The sequence below is a fragment of the Malus sylvestris genome, chromosome 12 (genome assembly GCF_916048215.2).
Source record: "Malus sylvestris chromosome 12, drMalSylv7.2, whole genome shotgun sequence".
Lineage (NCBI taxonomy): Eukaryota > Viridiplantae > Streptophyta > Magnoliopsida > Rosales > Rosaceae > Malus > Malus sylvestris.
In genome coordinates this window covers 30,098,629-30,117,983 of record NC_062271.1, presented here as the reverse complement: position 1 = coordinate 30,117,983, position 19,355 = coordinate 30,098,629, and the positions used below count along the sequence as shown (strand labels likewise).

Genomic DNA, 19,355 nt, shown 5'->3' with positions numbered 1-19,355 from the left:
ATGTTAAGATTTAGCCCAAAATTGAAAATTCCGTCAACTTTATGTTAATTATTAGCACGTGAACCAGCCCCACGTCTTAACTATTAACAGAAATGTTTGTTTTAGCCTAATATGTGTATGAAGAGTTCTGTTTTAGCCTAATATGTGCGGCTCATGTGCTAATATTAACAAAAAATTGACAAAATTTTCAATTTTTGGTATAAATCCTAACAGATTTGACCACCAGAGCTTAAATCCTATTTTGTTCACAACAGAAGCTATCTTCTAACTATCATATTATCACATGAACCAATAATCCAATTAGGCGAAAGATTAATACTTCTATGCTCATTAACAATCTTTAATATTAGAAAGTCAGAATGAGAATTTGATGTCTTAAAGCTTCACAAAAAAAAAAAAAAAAAATTGAACTATAAAGCCCCTCAAACAAAAAAATTCACAACCATCTGAAAATAATAGAAACAAAATAGCAGAGACACTTTTGTGAAAAACAAAAAAGAAAAATATGTTAAACCAAAAAAAAATTAAAAAATAACAAAAAGAAAAAGAAAAAGAAAAGAGAAGATAAAAACCCACGACCCCTTTCTTCTTCCTCTTCGAGGTGGTTTGGGAGTGAGGTGTTTAAAAAAAAAACATTCATGAAAAAAAGCTGTGAGGGTTTTAGGTGTTTGGTAAACTGAAAAAAAATGGCTTATTTTGGAAGCTGCTGTGAGAATAAGCTGAAATCAAAGGAAAAAGCTGAAGCTGCTATTTGTAGATTTGGAAAACAGGTTTTTTTTTTCAAAGCACACGGAGCTACAGTGCTCTTTTAATGAAAAGACCCACTATCAAACTGCTTTTTTTTTTCTTTCCAAAAGCATTTTTACAAAAAAGTTTACCAAACACCCTGCTGATTTATTTCACAGTCGCTTATTCTCACAACAGTTTTTTTTCAAAGCACAGCAAAACCAAACCAGCCCTTCGTCTCTCTAACACACAACCGCTCTCACGTTTTCCTCAATACAACTGTTCCATTTACTTCAGTTTTATGTTTTGTTTTGTTATCACGGATAGTTTCCACAAAACCAGCCATATATAAACAAATTAAGAGGTAAAAACAGGATTGGAAAAAAAAGAAGATAAAATAAGCGAAGCGACCAAATAGTTCATTTGAATCTTCTGCAGAAACGACGAAGAAAAAGAAAAAAAAAATTCAATAACTCCTCTTCTTCCTTCTGTTCAGTGCTCTTGGGGACTGGGGTATTCCGATCACCGGATAAATGGTTCCGGTGGCCGGACCTTTTGCAGAAGAACCCACGAATTCTCTTTAATTTACGAAATATACCAAGCTTAGTGGATTCTGAGGAGGCCGCTGCGAAGGGGAGCGTGGCCGATTTATTACTCCGGTGGTCTCTGGGTCTCCTTCTCCCTATCCTTGCTTTCTTTTCACTATGGCTTTTGCTACTTTATTTACAAGAGCGAGTGCATCAAGACTAGTTTGTCTAATTAAATGTAGGTTTGCTCTATCTTCAACTCTGCGGAGCTTTGTCGAAAAAGTCATTTACACACACTTATAAGAGAATTATTGATTTATTTTAAGAGAATTTTAAGAGAATTATCAACATAAAAGTTCTGTCGGTTTTAGTGTACTTTTTGTCAGAAAATTAGCAATTATGTCACTTAGTATATATCCGCCACTGCACTCATTTTATGTCGGATTTTGCTTAATATCCGACAGTAATAGTTGTTTTTTGTCGGTTATAATAGCGACATTATTAAATGGTTTTGTAGTAGTGACACACTTATAAGAGAATTATTAACAAGCCCTAAATTGGCTTCTTATGGCCTGTGATGTCATTTTGTTTTATTTTAAGCATATTTGAGTTTTCAATTTTAAGAGAATTATCGACATTTGCTGTTGTTTGTGCAATTCAACTAATCATGTATGACTCTTTAATTTTTTCGTTTAATTGACAGCCACCCTCTTCAAATGCACCTTATATAGGTTTTAATGGCCACAAATCGTGTTGATACACCAAGATTAATCTTACTGGGATTAGATAGTAAAAGCAAAAGATGAGAACACACAAAAACGATAAGGAAGATGTTGTGGGTAAAAGGTAAGAATAAAATTCATCGTGTTTGAAAATTAGCATTCCTGATTAAAGATACTATTATTTGGTAATGACAACATCACGTTACAAGTAAGCTTTATGTTTTAGTACGTAGATATTGTTAATCTTTTGTTTTAGATAAATGTATCAAAACATATCATCATTATTTGGTCATGACAACTTGAAAAAAATGTGACATGTGCCCTGTAACTAAAAGTTAACACAATTTTTGTTTATACATTATCAAACACATTTTAAAAAAATATTAGAGGCGCGTAACGTTTGTGATAAATAAAATATCTATATATTTATGCAATCTGTATTATAATATGTGAATGCGATATCTCACGGCTCTCACCCTCATATTCTGTCACACAATAAAAGTTCTAGATAAAAGTGGGTGACACTCAAAAGTCAAATTTTTCGGTAATCATTTTGTTTTTTTGTAACAATTTTGCAGTAATAATTTCGTATTTGATTACCTATGAAAGGTTATTTTTATTTCTGCTTTTTCACAAGAAAATATCCTGCCTCCTCTCTTGGTCTCAATAAAGTAAAGATCTTTTCGTGCCGATTGTTCTCGTCACAGCACATTTTCGTACTGTCTGCATTTGGCGATAACAGCGACACTCGGACTCACTGGTAAGAGTCGTAAGACCGTAGAAGTAGAAGTACCACCTTCCCGAAGTTACACTTCCATTTTTGCCCACCAAGTCCTTGTAATTCTCCTTTTTCTTCTTCTGGTCACACACCGTTAACTACTGGTTTTATAACTGATAGAGCTTCCCCTTCTTCCAGAATTGCGAACGTCACAGCGTCAGATGACCCATGTGGCCTAATAGCAACCAGAGCAATAAAGCAAATGGACAAAACTCACCTATTTGGGTCTGCCACTCAGACCCACATCCGGTACAATGCAGATTATCACCCAATAATTTCATTTCCATATTTTTCTGCACCGTAAAAATTTGCTGCAATTTGTTCACATTGCCTTTTGAGCATTTCTTTTACCATATTTTGTTGCCAGTTATTGTTAAATTAGAGGAAAGTTCAAGACTTTAGGTGTTTTAGAGGCTATATCTTCTAGTAAGCTATCTGGGTCTGCTTCAAATCTCACTTTCGTGCCCATTTTTTAGTGTGCCGGAAGGTTTCTGTTGTGCTAAATGCATGGTTGTTTCTGCTGGAGTGGTTTAAGGGAATGTCCTGAATTCGGCAGTTTTTGTTCATTCTGTTAAGGACCTAAGGTGTTCCCCAAGTGCTAGTTTTTGTTGAGAGTTCCAAAGTTTCTGAATTCTGTGAGTTTTTGGGAAAAGGGTTTATAATCTTTTGCATTTTGCTTGAAGCCATGACATCAGTTATAGGCTTTCCGGGTCCGCATTTTTGTGTGCTGAATTTGGAGAATAAGCTTCGGTTTCGAGTGCAGGTTAGGAGTTTAGATAGTAGGGATTCACCAGTGTTGTCATCAGAATCATTTGTTTCTAATGGTGCTTCCGCAATCGAGGAGAGGGAGGATAGGAGAGGGAATGGGAGTTTGAGGTTTGAAGTTAAGGAGGAGGAGAAGAGGGTGGAGGATGGTGGTGGTCTTGAAAGGTTGAAACCTTTGTACGATGATGGGTATGGGACTGTCACTGTAAAAGATTATTTTCATGCAAACAAGGAGATGATTAAGCCTGACGGTGGACCTCCCCGGTGGTTTTCTCCCAATGCGTGCGGGCGCCCATTAAAGGATTCTCCGATTCTTTTGTTTTTGCCTGGTAATTGTTGGCGTGCCAAAGATGATAAATCATAACTTGGTCTCTAATGTTGGCACTGTGATTTGCATTCAAAGGATATGTCTATATATGTAGAATAGCTAAACAACATAAATCTGCGTAAAATGTGTTTGTTTTGTCTTTATTAATGGGTGAAGTTTTATAGTACAGACTGCTGCATAATCCTTTTGGTATTGTGCATATACAGGGCTGGATGGTACTGGCTGGGGCCTCATTTTGCACCATAAAGCTCTTGGGAAGTAAGTTTTTCAATTTATTTATTTGTTGTAGTTTACAAAATTTTGTTAGGATCTTGGGAAGTAAGATAACCATTATCTTCAATTTTAATAAACTATGTTTTTCTTGGCGAAATTCCACTCAAATAAATGGTTGTTCTTGATAGAGAAATATGGTAGCGCTAAAAATCAGGTTCTTAGCTCTGAAATTGGAGGTAAACTATTTCTAGCAGCTTCTGATATAATTCGTTGAAAAATGCAGGGCTTTTGAAGTTCGATGCCTGCATATTCCTGTTAATGATCGAACACCATTTGAAGGTCTTAATCTTGAAATTCTTTATATATGTATGAAGTATCATTTTTGTTTTTCTTTACTTGATAAAATGTCGCTCTCAATCAATAATTTAGTTTGGTTTCATCTGTTAAGGGCTGGTGAAATTTGTCGTAGAAACTATCAGGCTTGAGCATGCTTTATGTCCAAACAAGCCAATTTACTTGGTAGGAGATTCCTTCGGAGGATGCCTGTCACTTGCTGTTGCTGCACATAATCCTACCATTGATTTAGTACTGATACTAGTCAATCCAGGTTTGTTATAAGTTGCGCGGTTCAATTTTCTTCAACATGTATTTTTATTATGCTAATGGCGTGTATTCAACACACCAACTCAGTCTGACATTTTTGGTGTTTTTTATTGTAGCAACATCAGTTGAAAGGTCTCAGCTGCAACCTCTGTTCCCAATCTTGGAGGCTATGCCTGATGAATTACATTTTGCAGTTCCCTATCTACTTGGCTTTGTTATGGGTACGTGATTTGTTGCTCTGGAATCTAATTAACAAAAAAATTTATGGTGAAGTGAGATAAGTCATTTCTAATTTGGCCCTTGACTGTGCTTTCAACCCTGTCTCAATTAACTGTGTTACTTTGGCATGTGGAATGCTTATTCTCTTGGGGTGCTGCCAATCCAGGATTACGACCTCCATTATCGTCCCTTGACTAAAAAGAATCGTAGAAATGCTTTATTGTTGTCTTCTTGCAAGTCCGGTTATGAAACTTGACTAGTTTTGAGCCCTGTGTCGTAGCCAATGAGTTTTTTGTCTCAATTTTCTTACAGTCTGAAATGCTAATGTGAGTATTTAGACTATAGCTTATCATGGGAACAAATCTGGTCAATACGATCAGGAAGGAGCCCAGTAACGAAAATTGAATTTTACTATCAAATTGTTAATCTAGGAGTAAAAAAGAATATGATACTTTATATTCGGAATTTGGTGGGGTCAATAAGATTATGTTTTTCAGTTCACAAGAAAACTCATTTTTGTTGGTTTCCTAGAGAATTGGGTTATTAGGATTATATATTAATAGGTTTTATGATTTGAAATATAAGCTTCTGAATTTTTGAACTAAATAATTGGTTTAGAAGGTTTTGATACGGCGGTAAATTGCATTAGCTTGTACTGAATGTTATGTTGATTGGGAGCCATATATATATTTGTTGGAAGCAGTTTTAAAAAATTTTGGATCTTAGTTTTCCGGGAAAGTTCCGCGAGCGTGTCATGGTCAGAAACAACTGTTTGCAGTTTCAAGTCCCTATGTTTTCCAATGCCAAATACAAGAACTCTGATGTCACTATGTTAAACCTTCATTCCACCAGGTGATCCAACAAAAATGGCGATGGTTAACATTGAAAATAGGCTTCCTCCCAGTTTAAAGTTAACACAATTGTCTCGCAACCTGACTGATTTGCTACCATATCTCTCTGTAAGAACTGCTTTCAATTCCTTTTCTTGAACTTCGTTGAAATGTCTACAGGTGTGGATTCTATCTTATTTTCAATATTTACTTCTATCATTTCCGTCTCAGTCTCTGGCTGATATTATACCGAGGGACACTCTTCTTTGGAAGCTGAAGCTGCTCAAATCAGCTGCTGCTTATGCAAATTCGCGTCTCCATGCTGTTAAAGCTGAAGTGCTAGTGTTGGCTAGGTTAATATTCACTATACCTATTGTGGTTCTCTCTCACTCGTAATAAAAATGATTATTGTAAAATTGTGTAGATTTTTTATTTTTATTTTCTTTCAGTGGCAAAGATTATATGGTTCCAAGTCGAGATGAAGCAGAACGACTAGCACGTTCATTACAGAATTGTAAAGTCCGACACTTCAGTGACAATGGACATACTCTATTACTAGTAAGTTAAAATATGTCTGTTTATTACAAGTCTGGTGAAATGCTACTGAATTTTCTGTAAGCTGTCATCATTGATGACAAGTTTAATGATGTGTTTAGCATACATTGTGAAATCAATGCCCTTAATGATTTTGTTTAAACTGCATAGATGTAAGTATGCAACACATTGGACTGATGATGGTGAATTTTATTTTTAAGTTGGCTTCAATTTGTCTGTTGGATAATGGCTAATAACATTAACTTTAAATTAATAACCAAGGCGCATTCTGGATATGATTTAAGTAAACTGTTTTATTTCTTTTCTTGAATATTGTTGAATCTGTTCTTTGAACTCAACACCCTTTTATTAATTCCCAAGTTGGATAAAATCTCTAGTTAAAGAATAAAGATTGAGTTTTGGCTTCAAGAACTCTCTCGGGATATCAATTGCCCATTTGACAATGGACACTAGACACTATTACTGTGACAACAATTTTGTTTTCTTTGATGCAAATTTCGCTATACTTTGCTGTTCCTGTGTAATATAAGCTTTACTTTTCGGGTGCCATTGACTTGTGAAGACACTAATGTGATTGAATGTGCTCTACTGTCATGTTACAGGAAGATGGCGTTAATTTGATGTCAGTTATAAAAGGCACTTACAAATACCGTCGTTCAAGGAAGCATGATTATGTCTCAGATTTTCTTCCTCCTAGTATGTGGGAATTGAAAAATGCATCTGATAAACAATTCAGGTAAGTCAGTTCAACACTTTTACTTTTCTTTTATTTGTTAGTTTCGTCTTCTGTGATGCAGATTTCCAGGCATGTTAGTTCCAAATTGTACTTGGTAGTATAGATACATCATGTCGGGTTTCACTTGCACCTAACCTGAACCCCGCTAAGTTGCATCCATTAACATATTTATTGGTTTGGGGCCAGAGCTGATAGTGAAATACATGAATGTCAGATTATTAAGCCTAGCTACTGCTTCCGTAATGCTCTCAACGTTGGAAGATGGGAAAATAGTGAGAGGTCTTGCTGGAGTTCCTAACGAAGGACCTGTCTTACTTGTTGGTTATCACAATTTATTGGGGTTGGAACTGAATTCTATAGTTGAAGAATTTTTAAGAGAGAAGAGCATAAGTGTTCGTGGATTAGCACATCCAGAACTGTTTTGGGGCAAGAACGGGACCTCGGCCCAATTTGACGTTCTCAAACTATTCGGTGCAGTACCTGTCGCAGCAAAAAACCTATTCAAATTGCTTAAAACAAAATCACATGTACTGCTTTATCCTGGTGGTGCACGTGAGGCTCTCCATAAGAAGGTGCGCCAAGTTCCTCGTTTCATCTTAAACCAATTTTTCATTGGCTCAAGAACGTTATTTTTTGATCCGGCATTTTGCATGTTTTAAATGTGTGTGCAATGGATTTTACACACACACACTTCATCTTGTTGGTTGGGAGCAGCCTCTCCATAAAATGGGGGTAAGGCTAGCCGACATTCACCTCTCCCAGACCCTGCGTAAAGCGGGAGCCTTGTGCACTGGGTACGACCTTTTACACTTCATCTTGTTGGTAATTCATCTGTTACGGTTTTGGTTTCCCATGCCTATATGGTGTTTCTATAATTGGCAGGGTGAAGAATACAAGTTATTCTGGCCTGACCAACCGGAATTTGTGAGAATGGCTGCACGCTTTGGGGCCACAATTGTACCATTTGCGGCTGTAGGAGAAGATGACTTACTAGAAGTAAGCTTGTGTTACTGTTCTTCCCTCTCTTTCTCGTAGCTTACAATAAGTTTATGAAATCTCGATCATCTATAGCTTTAAATACGTACATTATTTTCCCCCGAAACCACTCCTTATTCTTTTCGGAAAACAGATAACGTTACAATACCATGCCTTCTTTTTACTTCTGAGCTAAATCTTCGGTTAACATTATATTTCGGTTCTTATATTGGATCTGGCAGTTGGTTCTTGACTACAATGACCTAATGAATATACCAGTGGTGAGTGACTATCTCAAAGACGCTAGTCGCGATACTATAAAACTAAGGTAATTATTCTCCGCGTTATTGTTTGTGTGTTCTCCCAACTCTAATCTTAATGGTCGCACATTGTTAAACAGAATTTTAATGTTCTCTGGTTTTGTAGGGATGAGTCGAATGGGGAGGTTGCCAACGTTCAACTCTTTTTTCCAGGGGTTGTACCGAAGATACCAGGACGGTATTACTATTTGTTTGGAAAGCCCATAGAAACAAAGGGAAAGAAAGAGATCCTGCAAGACAAAGAAAACGCAAACGAATTGTACTTGCAGATACAATCTGACGTTGAAAACAGTTTAGCATACTTAATTAAGAAGCGGGAGGAGGATCCTTATAGGAATATTTTCGACAGAACAGCATATCGGGTAACGTATTCCTCTGTAGAGGAAGTTCCAACGTTTGAGCCTTGAAAATTTTATGTTGTTGGATATGTTCTTGTTTGTGGTGTATAATTATTTTTCCATGGAAGAGGTTTGTGTACTAAGTACTAACACTCCACTAGTTAATACAAGGTTCACATTTTCGTCCAAAGAAAAGCATGTCTCTCTTTCTGCACTAAATCTTGCGTCGCAAGTGAACTTGAAATCCGAGTCTGAAACTCCGACGAGAAACCTGAGGAATTTGATCAGTGATGTTACTGTCGGAATTCATAAATCGTGCGACCAAGAAGTTCGTACAGGTTAAGAGAGGTGGAAATTTTTATCAAATTACCGTATCAACCGTCCTATCAACCATACCATACTAAATTATTACCAAAAATTTGTACCAATTGGTAATGTTACCATACTGTTTCGGTACGGTACTGGTATCCAAAACCAGTACCAGTGGTATACCGTACCTACCAATATTATTAATATTATATTATATATTTATTCATATTATTATTTGAGGGCAAAATTAATAAAATTAATAATAATTATTGTATAAGTGTAAAAACTGTAAAAAAAAAAATATATATATATACAATCACTCATAGTGACAAGCTTTACAGCTTTCATGAAGGGGTCAGCTTCAAAATCCAATGCTATAATCCATAAACCTTAAATTTATATTTAACCGTCGATTGTCATTTATGCTTTATTCTTCTTACTGAATATCATTTTTAAAATTTTCTTTTTTGAAAACATGATCATCTGGCGGATGTAAGAAGATGAACGGTTCAGATCTTTGATATCACATTTCGATATTTATGGTTAACTGAAATATGAGTTGATGTCATATAGTTTGTAGAAACTTTATAAATATCAAGCAATATTTTCACTAACCATAAAACTCTGAAAATAATATCAACGATCCAAACCGTTCATCTTCCTGCATCCTCTAATAGATCATGTTTTCAAAAAAGAAAATCCGAAAAAAAAAACAAAATTTGATGAGAAAAAATGAAGCGTAAATGTAAACAACAATCAACGGTTAAATTTTGATCTATGATTTATATGATTATAATGGCGAATTTCAAAGTTAAGCTCTTCACGAAAGTTGTAAAGCTTGTCATTACGAGCGTTTATATATTTTTTTCCATATTTTTTACACTTCTACATTAATTAAAAAATATTAGATTTTGGGCAAACTAAAGTAGCGTAAAACAAAGTAGCAATTACCATTGACATACCATACCAACCAAACTATTTGGTATACTGATATTCGGTATACCGAAAGTTTGGTACGGTAATGGTAATAGATTTTTTCGTACTAAATATTTGATATGGTAATTGGTACAGAGGTAATGTACCAAAACCACCCCTAGGTTTGACCAACAAGTTCTGCGGAGGTGAAAAATCAGTCCCATAATTGAACATTGTTTGAGCAATTTGGGATGGAATTTTGGCATATGGAATTTGCAGTACCATTCTAGGCTTCTGTGTGATATCGAAGATAGGGATTTACATACAAGCGCTATTCTAAGCCTATCAAACGCCACCATGTGCGCTACCTTGCCCACATCCACACGACATTGTGTGATCGGCTTCAAATATTGTCATTTTAATGTTCTGATTGCATGTAAGTTTTTCTCCGTACGAAACATTGGCTATTTTTCTTTTTTAAGTGTCTTTGTCAGATTTGTATCCCCAACATGAAATGAAAGTGCTGAATAATATCTTTAAAGGATGTGAAGTAGTTGTCTTTTTTTTCCATATTCTCCTAACACAAAAATTTATCGTAGACTTAAAAATGAGGGAAGACAGTTGGTTGCCTTTGGAACTCAGAACATGATTCTTCAGATATTTTGATAACGCAGAGAATCTGCATTTGGGCAAAAGCGGTAAGCTTTGATCTTGATGTTTCTCTTCAGGAGAAGAGTTTTAAGGCCAAAAGTTCCGACTTTCGAGTGTGATGATATTGAGAGAAACTTACATGCAACTAAGACGCAAATGTGTCAGCATTTCAAGTCTGTCACATGTCACCATGTGTTTTCAACTTGTCTAAATCGTGTTGTATGATTAGTTTGAATTTGTCACATTGGTGTCTGCGCGACGTGTAAGTTCTTATTGGTGATATGGGTTGCCGACTAAGTGTTTCTATACCCCTCTCTCAAGGGAAGTTAATGGGGATCACAACTTAAGGATCCACAGAATATGGGTTCTTGAAGTGTTTGTTCAATACATATGTATACATATATGTATCTATATAGATACACAAACACACACATATGGTTCAACAATCCAATATGTATCTATATATATACACATATGGTTCAACAATCCAATATGTATCTATATATATAATCTTCAACAATCCAAGTAATCAGAAAAATGTCATACAGCTGCTTCCATACTTGAAGCAATGACCAGCTACGGTTACGGAGCAGGCTACACCAGAGGAAGCAGCGGGCTAGGTTTTGAGAATGAATCTCACATTGATAAGAGATTTGCATGTGCTTACAAATAGATAGGCCACTCTCTATATTGCCAATTGATTTTATGGTGGAACTTCAACTTTTTTCATGGTATCAAAACAAGTTGTCTCACGTATTAAGCCCAATTGTCATACGTGCTCCACTCACCCAAGTTGTGTTCTCAACATGTTAGGCTTGAAAATTGCTACACGTGAGAGGGCGTCTTGAGAATGACTCCTAGAGGAGGGACCTTGCTTGTGGAACCTCAACTTAATACCAATTGATTTTACGATTTTATGATGGAACCTTAACTTTCTTCACTAAGACCGTACGCCAACTAGTGGGGCCAAACAAGGTATGCTGCTGACACGGATGAGTTTTGGCCAATCATCGTTGATGCTGACAGAACTCGAAGAACAATCATTGCTGGCGCACAACCTGGGAGGTACTTTATAAAACATGAGACGATCATTACTGAACATGTTAGACCCACCTTTGTTAACTTCATCCTGATGAAATATCCCACGTCGACCGTATTTCTAAGAAAAGAAGATATTAAATATCCTAATTTCATTTCAACTAATACCGATATCTTTTGTGATAAAACCTCACATCTAACGGATTGTGCCACCGGCGACAACTGGCGTAATAGGCCGTCAAGCCCTCCATGACAGGACTTGAGCCGGCAAGAACTTATGGCGGCTACCTTAATCAAAGTGATACAATGGGGTTGCACGTTAAGAATGACAACTATGATGACTACACGCACAACGCAAACATAACGGTGGTGCCATGGGAGCCAGCAGTTAACGTGACAGCGAATGGTAGTGGCCACGGCACTAAGCCAAACTCGTGGCTCACTACTGGCAGCTTCGCTTCCAGTTCGAGGCGATGGTAGGCTCAGCATTCCGACGGATGACAGGGCCCTGCTACTTGAAGGAGAGTTCAAAGCCCAAGAACAAATATTCATACAAGTAAATTATGTGATGCTAATTAAGGCTTTATGCTCTATGCTTCGGCTTCGATGTATGGCGTTTCTTAGGCCATTTTCGTCCGTTGGATCGGTATAACCTAGCCACTCTATCTGTCTGTGTTTTCTGCTTCTGTTTAGTTTCATGGTAAGACATGGAAGTGTACTCTTTGTACTTGTACATATGGCATGTATGCCTTGTGGTAATTTCGTGAATTTGTGTTTCCTTTTTTTTCCCTATCGGTTAGCTCAAGTAGTAAGAGTTGTTGGGAAATGGACTCGGATTAGGGTAGGAAACGGGTTCGCTTCCTCTATTGTAAGAAGGAGAAAAATATTATAGATGTTGAATGCAAGACAAAAAGAATTTCCTTGCAGTAAAAATACATTTATTGAATTGGAAGTGATTTCCGCACACTATTTTTCTTTTTCTACGCACTTGTTTATTTCTGACATGCAGAAATCATTTCCCTTATTGCAGATCGTACACAACAACAAATATATGAGTTTGTAACTACACCTCTACTGATGACATCTTGCCAAACCAGTCTGTGTCAATACAAAACCTTGTATATGTTGAGAGTATGAATCACAAATTAGTAAAATGACGGACCTTGCATGTGCTTATAAGTGATAAGCCAAGCCAGTTTGAATTTTCGCTTCCTGATCTTCTCCACAAGTGTTCTGCTCAAACTCTCCAGCAGATAGATAATTACCACAGTTCAACTCTATCTACGACTGCTCCACAGTTGATTAGCTCTTGTGTATGTTTGAATTATTTGTAATTAGAGATAACTTTCTTTTGTAACAACCTGATCACTTGTAACTCTATACATTCAAAGTGTAGCCTCACTCATTAATTCATTGATTTTGAGTTTATTAATTCGAGCATTCTTACTATACTGAGTATTGATATTTTTCAATAAGTAGTTGGGTTACTCCTCTCAAGCTTCTTCATGGTCAGAGCAGGTTGTCCCGCTTGTGAAGTCAACGGCCATACATGCTCCACGTCACCCGATTTGTGTTGTCCACGTGCTAAGCTTGAAAATTCGCCACACGTAAAGAGTTGTGTTGAGAGTATGAATCCTACGTCTGGGAAATGAGGGACGTTATATGTGCTTGTAAGTAGTTGGGCCACTTCCTAACCTCACACGAAATCAACCCCAGAATCGAAGATTATTTGAGAAGTGCTCGATGGAATATGGCATACGGATTTCGCTGGAAAGAATAAGATTTTGTTAATGGAGGTCTCAATTCCTTGTATGAGCAGAACACGATTCTTCAACCTTTCTAAAAAGGCTCACAATCTTATATTCGACAGAAAGTTTTGGTAACCGTATGTTTTTTTGATTTCTCACATTTCAGTGCAGCAGTCACTCAAACTATGCTCCCACAATTACTGATTTTTCTGCATTTACTGAAACCGAATGGTCCCGCAACTCATCTTGTAGTTCAAGTTACCCTAGTCTTAACGGAAGAAAATATTTCAGTCAATGGAAGGGAAGATGATGGAGGTCGAAATCCATGGATTGGCGGGAATATGATTCTTTCAACTGTTTTCGCAATGGAAGAACCTGAAAGGAATCTTGGAATGCGTTAGAAAGAGAGAAGCATATGTGATATAAAGGTAAAAATAATTGTACCTTCTATATAAACAAAAGAAGCTTCAAATGTTGCAGGTGAGAAAGAAGTCCTAGAGATCCAAGTAAATCATATAGTTTAAAACTTTGGGCTGAATAATGGCTGGTTATGATCACAACTATAGATCTGGTTACTCTAATGGCACGGGAGGAGGACCACACACCAATAAATGGAACAAGACAAGCTATGCAGATGATGAGTGCCGCACAATCATCGTTGGTGCTGATGGAACACGAAGAACAATCATTGGTTGCGCTCCCTTCCAGCAACAAGGGGGCTATGTTATGAAAACTGAGACAATTATTCATGAACGTATTCTCTCACCTGCAAACGAATACGGGTATGCTGATGACTGGCGTAGGCCTTCTAGCCCTCCTTCAAGCCCTGCGAAAGGGTATGGTTATGCTGTTGCTGATCCCAAGCTGCATAGGCCTTCAAGCCCCCCAAAAAATTATGGTTACGCTGTTGGTGATCAATACCCGCGTAGGCCTTCAAGTCCCCCAAAAAGTTATGCTGTTGGTAGGCCTTCAAGCCCCCCCAAAAGCTATGGTGTTGGTAGGCGTTCAAGCCCCCCAAAAAGTTATGCTGTTGGTAGACCTTCAAGCCCCCCCAAAAGTTATGCTGTTGGTAGGCCTTCAAGCCCTCCCAAAAGCTATGCTGTTGGTAGGCGTTCAAGCCCCCCAAAAAGTTATGCTGTTGGTAGGCCTTCAAGCCCCCCCAAAAGTTATGCTGTTGGTAGGCCTTCAAGCCCCGCAAAAAGTTACGCTGTTGGTAGGCCTTCAAGCCCCGCAAAAAGTTACGCTGTTGGTAGGCCTTCAAGCCCCCCAAAAACTTATGCTGTTGGTGATCGCTACCCTCGTAAGCCTTCAAGTCCCGTGAAAAGTTATGGCTACTCAGCTGATCATCAACAGCTGCATAGACCTTCCAGCCCTGAAGATGATTATCCGCGAGAAGTTGGTGATTTCCTGACCAAAGTCCAGACTGAAGCAAGCCGTGACCAGCGTGCAAATAGGCATCAACCAGCCCCGAAAGCTGCACATAATGATACTTATGGTGACTATAGTGACTACAACAAAAAAACATCCTACAAGCCAAACGGAAACACCATTCGCAATGACAACCATGATGACTACCCCCCCAAATATTACAGTGACATGGGACCAAACACAGTGACAAATGGTGGCCACCAGCCTAGGCCAAGCCGTCCAGCATGGAATCCACCACCAAGCCGTCCAGCATGGACTCCGCCAAGCCGTGAGGGCAGACTCAGCAGTGCAACAGATGACATAGAGACAGCCCTACGGTTCTTGAAGGAGAGTGTAATGTCTTCATCTGCCGCAGCTACTACGCCGCAATACTCTCAATACTCGACCGTGCCAAAACATGACGAGTATCCCACGGATGCTACGAAAAGAAATGCCACATTCAATGCGCCATCTTGGCCACGAACAACATAAAACATTCACGCAACTATGTGATGCTGCAAAAGGGCTTTATGCTTCCTCCAACTTCCAATATATATAGATTTTCTCGGGTTGTTTTCATCTGTTTGTTTGCTCTAATCTAGCTGCTCTACGTGTGTCATCCGCTTATGTTCGACTACACGATCATAAAAAAAAGCTTTTGTATCGACAAAGCCTGGAATAACTATGTGTGCTTGTTACTTTAGCCATTAATATGTGGATTCTGGTTTCCAAAGCTATGATCTTATAAAGTAATTAAAAGCTAATTTCCATTAAATTACAAGAGAATCCGCTCTTAGTAAAATACATTAACTGCAAATCTAACAGAACAATAGATATACAAGGTTATAAGTAGTAGTACGTCTACTAATTAATCACATACTTCCAAACCAAAGGAAAACAAAAAAAAAAAATAAGGCTTCACTTTTAGTCTGCAGCAATGCCCTACTAGCCTTCCTTGTGTACATTTTCACCACCACCTTTCCCATCGGAACCTGTTGTTTCAGCATCAAGCTCGCCCCGATTGATTCAGTTCTCTTCCCGAAAATTCTAACTCTAGAACAAGGGCATCGCATAAGGGAAGAGAGATCAAGAAATCGAGTCCTTAATCTCATGTCCATGAGGTCAGCTGAGGGTGCCCCTAATGGAACACAGCCTTACATTTCCGGTGCCCTTAGCAATTACTATGTGTCACAAACGTTATCAGCTCAAGAAGACAGTATAAACCTTACTTAATGGTGGATTCCGGCGCTGATGAGACTTAGGTTCAATGCGCCAGATGCACCAACTGCCTCCTCGACATTCCATTTTTTACCTTGCAGCCACACTCTGTGTTCCGAAAATGTGTAGTAGCAATAAATTGTGTCTCCACAGTTTAAATTATACCTTCACCGGAGGCAACACCACAGGTTGGTTTTTAACTGACATCTTCGGTTTCCCAAGCTCTATAAAAACCAGTCTGAAGTACCCAGTAGCATTTGGTTGTGGCTATGATAACCTGACACGCCCGACCCTGATATTCGAAGAATATCAGGATAGACACGTGCTGGCCGACACTCAAGGTGACGAAAGCCATTAATTGATTATAAGAGTAATGATTAGAAGAAAATATTCATGAATAACGTCAGAATTTAAGAGTAATTAACAACATTCAAGGAAGTGTCTAGAATGAACCAGACACAGTCTAAAACCAGATTTACAAAAAGAAAGAACATTACAAGATATCACACAAGTGGGTGATAGAGTGCTACTGGTAGGGGAATGCCTCGTACGTCCAGTCGTAGTCCTCGTTTCTATGACCTGAATGGGGGCGCAAAACAAAGGTGAGTGGACCAAGTTCATATATATAGTCAACGTTGACCGGGGGTCAACGGTCAAACTAGGTCAAACGGGTTTTAGGCTTGAAATCCGGATTAAGGTTTAGGTTAAATAGGATTAGGATCTATTGGGTTTTGGAATTCTAAGGTTTTTGGGTTAAAAGGGTTTTCGTCCGGGACCCTTCTTAGGGTAATTCAACGTTTTGAATCCGTTTCCAATGTCCGTTTTCCCAAATTCAATTGCTATTATATAGTTTTATTTATTGGACTCTTTATGTGCTTAGGGGCATTTATTGTGACGTTTCCGTCTTCGCTAGTGGCGCAGCTTTTGGCAACTAAGTACTGTGAGTGGACCCCTTCTAAAATTACATGATTTTATAGTAATTGCATAAATGATTAGCATGCCTACGAATTTTGTGAATTGATTTATATCAATCCTGTTACTGAATTTATTGAATATCGTCTCGTGTTTTGGTGAGGAATTAATTGTTAGCCTATATTGAGCTATATTTTAATATATCGTATTTTCTATAAAAACCATGACCTGATAGACTATCTAATAGATGACGATAGGATGCTAGAACATGTTTTTAAACCCCTCTTTATAGTGTAGACGATGATCGGTAACCTATGCTATGAAGTGGTTATTTATGAGATGCGTAAATATTTGTGCGTACCTAGTAGACACTATGCCGCCTGGGGCGAGGATCTGGTGTTGGCATTTGGGCCGGGAGAAATAATACCTAGCTACGGGCTGAGGGACATGAAGAGGCATTGGGCCGGGAGTTGGTAATCTCTGGCTACGGGCGCAGAGACCACGGAGCAGGCATTGGGCCGGGAGTTATATTTATTCGGTGATCTTACTAGCAGCACACCGCGTTTACGAGACGATTTACGAGATGTTTACGCGATGATTTATATGATGTTTTCCGCGTTATGGCTTTTGAGATATTTTTGGCATGCTAGGATTTTTATTAAATCCATCACTTATTATGCTAGTAGTTTTCATTATATATAACTTTGGGGGTTAGTATGTTTATAATTGTTTTATTATTATTATATATATAAACTTGGTCCACTCACCTTTATTTTGCGCCCCCATTCAGGACTTAGAATCAAGGCACCTAATCCCGGCGTGAATACACTTCCGCAGCAGCATCTTCGGATCCTCTCGATGTAGGACCCACTTCTTTATTCATTCAATTATATCTTAATTCTTTTTAGTGATTAGGTTTAGTTGTATGCTCTGAGCACGTTCTTAAAATTATTAACTCATTGTTTTTAAATTTCTAACCCTTATTTAATTCTTATTCTTAGCTTTTGTATCAATTAATGGCTTTCGTCACCCTTGGGTGTCGGCCAGCACGCGTCTATTCTGGCATTCGGAGAATATCAGGGTCGGGGCGTGTCATAACCGGAACATAACTTTCTGTCTAAATGATGGACCTAAAAATTTGCTAGCCGACCATTTTGGCTTGTGGGCAGGGCCGCGGTCTGTCCTAACGCAACAAGCTCATCAGACAAACATGCAGCTTCTGTTACTGCCTACCGTCATGGGCTACACGAAAGGGAACGTATACATTTCTTCGATTTGGACAACGCGGATAGTGCTTGTAGGAATTCCCAGATACCATGTCAATGTGTTGGGAGTTAGTCTCGCCGGAAAGCGCCGTAAAATAAATCATGCATTGTTCAGAATGAGGATCGACAGCAGCGGCGGTTTTGTCATTGACACAGGTAGTCCTTACACCTATCTTTCGGGAACCGGAAAGATTCATAAAGACATTTTAGCGTCTCCGGCATTTCAACCTTACGTTTACACACTTTTGAATCTATGTAATATGATTGGAGACATTACTAATAAGAAAATGCCAAAGTACTAATAAATAATAAAATTAGCCTCAGCAAAACCGAATTTTAACCAAACAAAAATAATTGCAGTTTGGTTCGATTTGGTTCAAGATTTTATTTTGTTAGTATGAAAACCGAACCAAAGTGCTTTAATTGATTTGGTTTGGTTGGTTTGAATGCTTCGACCGTTTCTTTCCATAACTAATTAACAAAAGAATCTCTTTTTTTTTTTTTTCGCAAACAATATAATTTATTTAAGTAGGAGAAATTTTGTCTACCTAGAACACTTGTCAGGTAATATATTTCTGTACGTGTTATAATAGGAGAGATGAAATGATTGATACGTTTCACTTCTAAAATATATGACCGTTTGAGGAAACCTTCAAGGGAAGGGATTCCTTTTTCTTTTTTTTTTAAATGAGAATTAGTTGTAAGATCTACATCACATTGAACTTTAACAATCCGAACTGTCTATTTTTCAAGTTGCACCTCATAGATCATTCTTACAAAATAATAGCCCAAATCGGAAAATTTTAAGACATCTAATTGAGTTCAAAGAAATTAACGAATACTTTGTTATATAAGAAACAATGAAATTTTATTTTGATAATTAAATAGACAAATGATTTCGGATTGAATTGAATTTTTGCAAGGATGATATATGAATCGAAACTTACGAAATAGACGGTTCGGATCGTTAAAGTTCGATATGGAGTAGGTCCCATATCTAATCCATATTTTTTGAAGAAAATGGGAATCTCTTTACATAAAAAGCCTGTACCGTTTGATATTTATTTCGTTTTATGTTATTATTTTCACTTAAAAAAAAATTGAAATCTTGTTTGCTACTACGTTTTTTAAATTTGGCCCTGAATGGTTAATTTTTTTTATAAAAACTAAAAATAGTTAGGATCCGGATCCCTTCTCTCCCTCGTGAGAGACCTCCTCTCTACCTGAGAGTTCCTTCTCACGGTTGTGTGAGTGTCT

The 19,355-nt window shown here is 37.8% G+C and overlaps 2 protein-coding genes across 5 annotated transcripts; both read left to right on the top strand.

Moving 5' to 3' along the window:
- The first annotated feature begins 2,901 nt into the window (after positions 1-2,901).
- Positions 2,902-8,830, top strand: LOC126592852 (phytyl ester synthase 1, chloroplastic-like). 2 transcript variants are annotated; one of them, XM_050258637.1, is made up of 14 exons: positions 2,903-3,847; positions 4,053-4,104; positions 4,343-4,398; positions 4,508-4,666; positions 4,779-4,883; positions 5,734-5,840; positions 5,943-6,064; positions 6,161-6,269; positions 6,869-7,002; positions 7,217-7,574; positions 7,885-7,998; positions 8,220-8,305; positions 8,404-8,731; positions 8,766-8,830. In XM_050258637.1, exons 1-13 carry the CDS (start codon positions 3,439-3,441, stop codon positions 8,702-8,704), a joined length of 2,112 nt encoding a protein of 703 aa, XP_050114594.1. In that variant the 5' UTR covers positions 2,903-3,438; the 3' UTR covers positions 8,705-8,731; positions 8,766-8,830. The 2 variants fall into 2 exon arrangements, with proteins under 2 accessions (XP_050114593.1, XP_050114594.1); XM_050258636.1 differs by having other exon boundaries at positions 2,902-3,847; positions 8,404-8,830.
- A 4,925-nt stretch (positions 8,831-13,755) lies between these two features.
- LOC126592860 (uncharacterized) lies at positions 13,756-15,436 on the top strand. 3 transcript variants are annotated; one of them, XM_050258652.1, is made up of 2 exons: positions 13,756-14,515; positions 14,552-15,436. In XM_050258652.1, the coding sequence occupies exons 1-2, from the start codon at positions 13,837-13,839 to the stop codon at positions 15,193-15,195; spliced, it is 1,323 nt and encodes a 440-aa protein (XP_050114609.1). In that variant the 5' UTR covers positions 13,756-13,836; the 3' UTR covers positions 15,196-15,436. The 3 variants fall into 3 exon arrangements, with proteins under 3 accessions (XP_050114609.1, XP_050114611.1, XP_050114608.1); XM_050258654.1 differs by having other exon boundaries at positions 13,757-14,371; positions 14,516-15,436; XM_050258651.1 differs by having other exon boundaries at positions 13,757-15,436.
- Positions 15,437-19,355: the final 3,919 nt, after the last annotated feature.